General features: G+C 37.1%; 1 protein-coding gene across 1 annotated transcript; it reads right to left on the bottom strand.

Annotated features, from left to right (window-relative positions):
• Nucleotides 1-5,731: 5,731 nt before the first annotated feature.
• Nucleotides 5,732-6,995, bottom strand: LOC131024626 (transcription factor TCP12-like). The gene has a single exon (XM_057954129.1). The coding sequence runs from the start codon at nucleotides 6,841-6,843 to the stop codon at nucleotides 5,899-5,901; it is 945 nt and encodes a 314-aa protein (XP_057810112.1). The 5' UTR covers nucleotides 6,844-6,995; the 3' UTR covers nucleotides 5,732-5,898.
• Nucleotides 6,996-9,233: the final 2,238 nt, after the last annotated feature.

The following is a 9,233-nucleotide window of genomic DNA, read 5'->3' on the forward strand; positions in this document are numbered from 1 at the left end:
TTGGTGTAACGATGCTAGGCCCTCGAATCGTGCCATATGCGCTTCCGGGTCAGTTGTCCCATCATAATCGAGAGAGACTGGGCGATAATTCACTGGTAAGGGTTCCAGTAAGATCTCGTCTGAGAATGGACTACTGCTTAGTCTTGGCACTTGTCGGTGAGGTGCATTCCTCTTTCTTCCCCCAGGTGTGCCTATGGCCCTGCGCTTGTGTGGAGTTTCCCTTCGAGGTTCTTCCTCCTGTTCTTCTGATGAATATGCTTCCTCGTCGGAGACTTCATTCCTTACTGTTTCTTGGGGATGCTCTCTCAGTTCCGTTTCTAGGCTCTTCAGCTGACTTTTAAGAAATGATACTCTCTCTTTGAGTCTCGTGTTCTCCCTCTGGGTGCCCCGACTGCGCTGTGGAGTAGTGCCGCTTGTAGAGTCGCCTACATCCTCTATTTGGACACTGTTAGTGACAAATCTCCTCTTGTTCTTCCCTTGTCCTTCCCCGGTATTTCCCGTTCCTTTTCGTGTGACCGGATGTGATATGTTAGGTAATTCGTGGTTCCTGTCTTGGGTTGGTACTGTGGTGGTTTTCTTGTGTGTGATAGGCTCAACTTCTCCCAATGCTGTCGGGGTAACGGGGGGGGGGGGGGGGGTTGCATCCCTGCCAGTTGCCGGATTGTGGCATAGTTGAGCATCGTTAGCATTTGCTCAGTGAGTGTGACATTGAGGAGCCCTTGCGTGGAAGTAGGCACCGTACCCTCCGGTGCCGAAGTTCTGATCAAAGATTGTGTTGTTCCCGGGGTAGTCCCAGTAGGCCCCGCGGCCGGGTTGTTGAAAGTGGTGAAACCTGGCGGTGTGAGTTCAGACAAATTTATCCCTTGGGTCGAAGGGATCCCAGCCTTCCCGGTTCCTGACTCTCCTGCGACTGTGTCAAAATCCTTAGCCAGATTCCTGTACGGGTCATCGGTTCCCATGATTGGTACCTGGGGAATGTAAACATGTTAGTATAAGGACATATGAATAATTATCGCTGCGCAGGCGGCCTGCGCAACCCTGTTCTCGTAACCCCTAGAATCATTGACTGCCCTGGTGGGACCCGTAAAACCCTAGAGAAACCCTGGAGGGATTCTTAAAACGAAAGATTCATAGAAGCCCACGAACTTCGGCCCATAGAGCCATTCAGGATCAAACGTACGGATTTCTTCGAAGAGAAAAGTTGCGTAGAAAACCCTTCCTCATAGATATTCATAAGGAACATCAAGCTTTTCTGGGAAATAAACCCAGAAAAGATATCTCCACATTTCATCACCAGAAAAAAAAACCATTGTGACAATAAGGAGCTCGGTTATATGGTAATCATTACCAAAGAAAACAAACGTTAGTGAACATTGATATTATGCACAACAACATGTAAGAACAGAGCATGCATGTAAAATTTCAGAACTCTCAAATCAACAAAAACTCTTGCCCAAACTCAGCTGTTCCCCTGTGCACATGAATGACAAGTGAACTTCTACGAGCGAAAAAGACTCATCTAAGGAACGAACACCCCATCCCCAGGCTAAGAGTTGCAACGAACACATTAGGATCTAAGAATCACACGAGCTCAATAGGCATTTAAGGAAATTTTTCATGTCTTCCTCCAAGATTTTTCATGCATAACACGCAAAGAACTTAGATCAAAACACGCGTTTGAAGATTTTCCTCACAGCACACTCATACACCATAGATCTCCACTTATATCGAACAAGAACATGAAGAACAGAACCCCCAGACACACCCAAAAACTCACGCCTTAACTAGCAACTTCCCACAGACGGCGCCAGTTGGTGAAACACTGACTCACCAACACCTAAACTAGAAGATTGATGGTAGATCGGAACCTGGGGAATGTAAACGGACGGATGTTTCTGTCACTCTTCAATAGAACAGTTCTTCACAAATATCAGAGCGTACATATAAAACTTGGGAGAAAAGATCGGTCCCTTCTACTATTACAGACATGCTATTTATAAGAGATGAAGATGAGAGGGTAAGATCGTCTTTTCCTTCGGGGCACGTGCTCGGTACGTCCTTGGCGTCGTTGTCACTGGTGACTGTCCTTGTTCCAACGGCCTTGCAGCTTTTGCCTCTTTCAGAAAGTAGTTGGGAACCCTTTTCTAAGGAGCGCTGGTGCTGCGCTGTTCTTTCAGAGGTGGTGATGGCTGCGCTGCTCCTCAAGGGTGATGATGGCTGCGCTGCTCCTCAAGGGTGATGATGGCTGCGCTGGTCCTCAAGGGTGATGATGGCTGCGCTGGTCCTCAAGGGTGATGATGGCTGCGCTGCTCCTCAAGGGTGATGATGGCTGCGCTGCTCTCTCAAAGGGGGTGCCGGGGTCTTCACTCTTTGTCCTGCACTGTTAGTTTTCCTATTCTGTGCAATAATCATTAAGTCAGTAGATCTTTCATATTGGTAACGTATGGGGTACGGGTCGTGTGCTGCGCTGATGAGGACCTTATCCCTCATCAATTTTATTTTCAGTTATGACTTATATATTGGACTAATAATATTTGAATCGTTATATTGTTGCTCAATTAACTTATATAATTGAAAATGCTTAACTTTTGGGTAAAATAAAATGTAAATTACATATAATTAATTTAAGAAAATTTAAATTGTATATATTTTATAAGCATTATATATCATAAAATTTTAATAATTAGATGTATATCCTTGCCGAATCGCACCCTATAATTTTTAAAAATTCGTATCCCCGTACTCGTATCGTATCGCCCCCGCATCCGCACCCCTTACCAACATAGGTTTTAGCATGTGTTCTAATAATTTCATTAAATTAACATAGTTCTAGGACCATTTTGACTATCATACATTGCTCAAAAGCGATTATCACTGTTGCATTAAATAATATAGTAATCAAAGATTAGGCAAAATTAGCATGATCTGAAATTGCCACCTTCGCATTAACTAGACGTTTTCGGTTATTTAAGAAGAAAATCATTGCATCACCGCAGTACTGTATGATAATTAGCCGATAAAATGGCAGTCTTGTATCGCGATCAAATTTATGTGTCTTCTTCATTAAATTTAGTTTTCTAAGTCTAATTATTATTTTGTATAGTTTTGTTGACTGCGCATTTATTTCGAGAAACCAACTATTGATGAAGGGTTTTCCCAAGGCCCAAGACATGACTTTGATTTATACTAGATTTTGTACTATATAATACATATATATAGTACAAACAAGCTTTAAGAATATCCAAGTAAAACAAATATGCAATTATTAAGAAAATGTGTAACGTTAACACATTGAAGTGTGTGTGTAGGTGTACGACTAACCCTAAGATCGCTGGCCTTTTTGAGTCTGGCTGTGTTAATTTGTTATAAATTGTGTTACCTCTAAAACAAAGTTTAAGATTAGATAAATTTTATTTAGAGCAGTATGACATCTTTAATAACACAATGAAATCTTCGGATCAGATCATTGTTTCATGATGGAATGACCCAACATCCATTAGATACGTGCCTACCTCTAATCATATTTCAGAGAGTAGAATTAATTATATGTAATAAAAAAAATTAATTAACTAGACAGCTGATCCCATTAATTAACCTTAATTAATTGGTTTCACAATCTAGATCAAATGGTCATGACTAGTTCGGATGTTCTCCACCGGGCCTCTTGATTTGAGTATCACAACATTTTTTTTTAAAATTAGAAAATGATGAGATTGAAAACAAGACCTCTCACAAAGAAAAGTCGTCTTTAAATATATTAGCTTTGTCACTTAAACTATGACTCATTGGCAATTTGAGTACCACAACATTACTACAAATTAAAGGACCAAATGCAAGAACATTAATATCCACCACAATATATATTCGGAATTGCCCCTCCCTTAATTACGAAATTTGTTTCTATATATATACATTAATACAGTTTCATACATATAAATATAATAATGCTTCTTTCATGGCAATGAATTAATACATAGAACAATGCTTCTTTTATAGTATATGTTAATACCCTTTATATATTACATTGACTTATATTGTTCTTGTAATTAAAACAATTATACAAATCAAGATCAATAGTTTGATTAGATTGATTTTTAATTAACATATGAAAAAATGTTTTAAGCGTTGCACCCGCAGGACATTTATAGGCCAATTATTAAATTTTGAGACTTTTTTGCACGGACCAAGCACATGACAACCCGCGTGGAGGGGTTGATTATGTGACAAAGCACGAAAGTCCGAAAATTCGATAATTGGCCGAGGAATGTCCTACGGGTGCAATACTTATTAATTAGTGTCCTATTTTTATAAGTCCGAAAGTTAATTGTCCTAATTGCAAAATCAACTTAAGTTATTGTCCTAAAAAATCCTCTGACTCCTCTGAAGTGCGAGCATTATTATTAACATCAAGACCTAACAATTTTTTGGATTAAATTCTAGAGATATAAATAATAAACATCATGCACCTGCCGCATCATTTTGAAACATTTTCTCATTAGTTCAAAGAGGTAATTGTCTGCATTGATGTGAAAATCTACCAATTAATAAAAACTATTTTAATGCCTCAACTCATCTTCATTATAATAACTACTCCATTCGACAAGGATTTATGACGGGTAAGTATATATATATATTGCATACTCCAATTAGTTAAGAATATTATAATAAAATCTGTTAAGCATTTTAATTTACCAGTTACAGTCGTGCAGGAAAATGAGCTAAAACAAGGAAACACTACGTAAGGCCAGTGCTGATGTACAAAAGGGTAAGTGAAAATATTAAAATCATCATAAACAAAACCTATACTTGCCATTCCAATTCAAATTTTCATCTATATCTTAATCATACATTTAAATATTTCTTATAACTATCATATAATTAAGTTTATATTTAACAATTTTTCAAACCACCTGCATATATCTTTCTTATTTCAACAAGTTTTAGCATTAAAATTAACTGGGTAAAATATTATTAAAGATATATAAAAGGTGGTTAGGAAGTTAAATTTATATGTGTATTTGATTAATCTGCCACATCATACTTAGTTATATGAACAATTGTGACCATTCATGACAAAATGTGCTTCCACTTTATCCAGAATCTCTCACACACAAATGGAGTATATATATTTACATGTGCTAGCTGTGCTTCTTCAATTGATTAGGTTATGGTGGTTGAGTTGTGTATAAATTCTAAATTTAATTTTTTTTCACAAATTTTAGCAAAAAAGACCCAGTTTTTCTGGAAATAAAAAATAATATAATCGATCGGCATTATGTAGACTGCTGCATTATATTTAAGTTGTATCATGCACCATTGGTTAATTTGACATTTAATTTACAGTGCCTGTTATATATATAATGCAGCAGCAATTGTAAGCTTGATCAATAATTTTCCGAAGGAGGTGCACCAATATCATTATAGTTTATAGATGAATCTATATTTCTAGCTAATACACATATATATATGTGTGTGGGTGTTGAATTCCCATTCACTAGAGACTAATTACTACATTACGATCACTAATCATGATTTCCTGCAAAACACAATTAACAGCCCAAAAATTCATTTCTTGGTCTTAAAAATTATTATATAACCCTATAACCCAATAACCCTCATTATACAACTACAAAGAAACGAGTATGATAATTAGTAAAACCACAAATATGCATTTAAATCAGTTAGTTGCGTTGGTGGTCATCCCTAAATTATCGAGCAGAGCAGTCGACGATGAATTAATAATCCTCCATTGATACAACAAAGCATTATATTGATATTAAGTCCTCGAAAATCCATAGTTGAAATGATATACACATGGAGATGGTGAGCAATACTAGCTAGCTAGTAGGTAGAAGAATAATCTCCCCAACTAAAAAGAGAAAGCATATGCTTATTTATTTATGGAAATTCTGCCGTGAAAACTGAGTTGAGATTACCTGCAAAAGAAACCTGAGAATACTGAAAGCAATTCGATCTGTCATTGCTCAACACATCCCAATATGAATATCCCACCAAACTTGGATCGCAGTGATACTCAGAGCTCGAATTCCCCAAGATCATTCCGACGTCGGATAACTCTTGAGAAACCCTAATTTGGTCGACGTAGGGATTTATTAGTTGTTGATCTCCTCCTCCTGGTGCTTCAATATGATTAGGGTTTGGTTTGAAGGAGTCCCCAGAGATGTGGAGGCGCTTCACCAGCATTTTCTCTCGCGTTCGACACCTCGCCCTCGCCCTCGCCTTCTCCCTCGACGCCTTGGTGCTGGAGGGCTTCACCGCCATTTGTGTTGGATTGGGAGTAATTGCAGCGTTGGAGTTGATCTCCTCAATTCCGGAGAGATCTTCGCATTCAGAGAGGAAGGACTCGCTCTTGACGTCGCTGTTATTTGGGAGAGGCGGCGGCGAGCGGTGGAGCTCCTTGATGGCCTTGTTGGACTGAGTGAAGAGCCAGTCGATGGTTTTGCTGGCTTTGTCGTAGCCCAGCATATCTTGAAGATCGAAGAATTTCCGAGCAACTTGCAGAGACAGTCGCATTCTCCTATCCCTGATCCCCTGCGCCGTGCAGATCTTGCTGTGCCGGTCCTTCTTCCCGGCCCTCCGCCGCCTCTGCGGAGCAGCAGGGGCGCTGCTGGGGGGGATCTCACGATGATCCATTTCCGACTTGCTTCTCTTGTCATGATCGGCGGAGAGGAGGAAGATTTGATTCAAGGGCGACTCGTGCTCGTCGAGGAAGGGCGAGGGGAAGTTGAAGAGGAGTTCATCGTGTTTTTGATCAGATGATGGCCTTATTTTGAGCAAGGATTCAAAAGGGTTGTTGCAGTTGGGGTTGGGTGAGGGAAACATGGCTTGTAAATGCAACAATTATTGTCTTTTTCGAATTTGGTGGCGAGGTTTTAAAGGAGAGAGATCTAACTCGATCTCGATCGGAAGGGTTACAGATTTAACTGTTGAAAAATACACCATGTATTTCAGAGCTATTGATGGGGATGGAGGAGAAGCCTACTACTACTGCTGGGGTTGCTCTATATATATATACACATGTGTGTGTATGTGTATCACGTATATACGTATGTACTAATGTAATAAAATTTGGCTTCTGGGTTTGGGAGAGATATAGCTAGGAGACCAGAACCAATAATATTCATGTATCTTTTTGTTAGGGCACATTTCAACCATGACATAATTAATCACAAGTGTCAACATATTCGAATTAATTAATCAATTATATGTATCGATAGTTTTAGTAACAAAAAATAAAACAGCTGGTCTTGGGTGCGACCGTCGCACAGTGTGCGACGGGTCCGCCCCGACCCGCGCCCTACCCGGCCGCATTTCAGACCCGAAATCCTAAATCCTAAATTATTACATTTGTTTATAGTAATTATTACTTTTAATAAGCATGAAATATACATTTGTTCGCACAAATGTATACTTATATAAATATAGGTATTTTCCTTCATTTAATAAACATTATTATATTTTCTAAACTCTAAATTCTATAAACTAAACCCTGTAAACTAAACCATAAGCCTAAACACTAAACCCTAATAGGTGTAAACTAAACCCTAATAGGAGTATTTACTTTTAATAAGCATAAGATATACATTTAGTCGCACAAATGTATACTTATATTAATATAAATATTTACCTTCATTCAATATAAAACATTATACATATCAATATACATTTATATGAACAAATGTATATATTATGTTTATTAAAAGTAACAATTATTATAAATAAATGTAATAATTAGGAGTATGGGTCAAACTCACGCGGGTCAGGGTTCCAGGTCAGGAGGGCGGGTTTGGAGCCGGGTCGACCCGTCGCACAGGTATGCGACGGTCGCACCCAATAATTTGCGAAAATAAAATTATTTTCGTGAAACTCCCTATCTATTTGGAACATATATGTATTAGTTTTAGTAACAAAAAATAAAATTATTTTCGTGAAATTCCGGATCTACTTTATAATGTTTTAGAACAAATGATGTTTAGGATCTACTTTATATGTTGCTATAATTTTATTTATATTTAAAATAGAAGAAAATAAAATTGCGCGTCAAGATTTTTTTTGTCAATTTGATTTTTCTTCCCACATGGATCTAAAGTCTACATGAAGGGTATTTACTTTAAAATTTTACTTTGTTAATTTCAAAAAAAAAAAAAATTCATAGAATTTACTATGTTGATTTTAAAAAAATTCAAAAAATTAGACAATGATCAGTACTGATGTGATCATCTTGTTAAATGTTAGGGTCCCTATATCATTAAAGTTGCTATAGTATTGTTTCAAGTTTGCTGTTCTTCATGGTTTTTATGCTAAATAACTCTTTCCTGTCGATGATGACTATTCGAAAATAAAAACACACTTAGAATATAAAATATGAACCATGCATTTTCATCTCTTATATTATCAAGATCTATGCGTTGATTCATCAGCTTGTTCGATGAATTCATGATTCCGAGTTCGAATCTCATAGGTAGCAAAAACTTTATTTTTCGCAGTTCATACAATTACATAGCAAATTCATACGTGTTGTACATATAACTCATACATTTTAGCTAGTTCGTATTTTATATGTTAAAAAATGTTTATACCCTAACCCTCCATATATATATATAGGGGAAGGCTAAAATAAGAACGCTTCTTAAAATATAAATTAGGAACCATTTTCAGCCCTTAGATCATCAAGATCTACGGTTGATTCATCACCTTATTGGTTAAATTCATGGTCCTGAGTTCGAATCCCAAAGGTAGCAAAAAATTATTTTTCGCAATTCATGCCTTTATACAGTTTATTCATGCGTGTTATACATAAAATTCATGTATTTTTGCTGGTTCGTAATTCTTAAAATAAGAGTGGTTTATTGAATAACCACCCCCTATATATATATATATATATATATATATAGGGGTGGGCTACCGTGAGAGCACATCTTAAAATAAGAAATAAGAGCAATTTTTAATATATGAATTTTATGTAGAACACATATGAATTCGCTGTATAAAGGTATGAATTGTGAAAAATAAATTTTTGCTACCTTTGGGATTCGAACTCAGGACCATAAATTCATCCAATAGGATTATGAATCAACCGTAGATCTTGATGATCTAAGGGCTGAAAATGATTCTTATTTTATATCTTAAGAAATGCTCTTATTTTAGCCCTTCCTTATATATATATATATATATATATATATATATATATATATATATAGAGAGAGAGAGAG

Source organism: Salvia miltiorrhiza, chromosome 5, assembly GCF_028751815.1.
Source record: "Salvia miltiorrhiza cultivar Shanhuang (shh) chromosome 5, IMPLAD_Smil_shh, whole genome shotgun sequence".
In the NCBI taxonomy this organism is placed as follows: Eukaryota; Viridiplantae; Streptophyta; class Magnoliopsida; order Lamiales; family Lamiaceae; genus Salvia; species Salvia miltiorrhiza.

Excerpts from the sequence above, each read along its gene's own strand:
- LOC131024626 (XM_057954129.1), bottom strand. The coding sequence starts at position 6,843 with ATGTTTCCCTCACCCAACCCCAACTGCAACAACCCTTTTGAATCCTTG.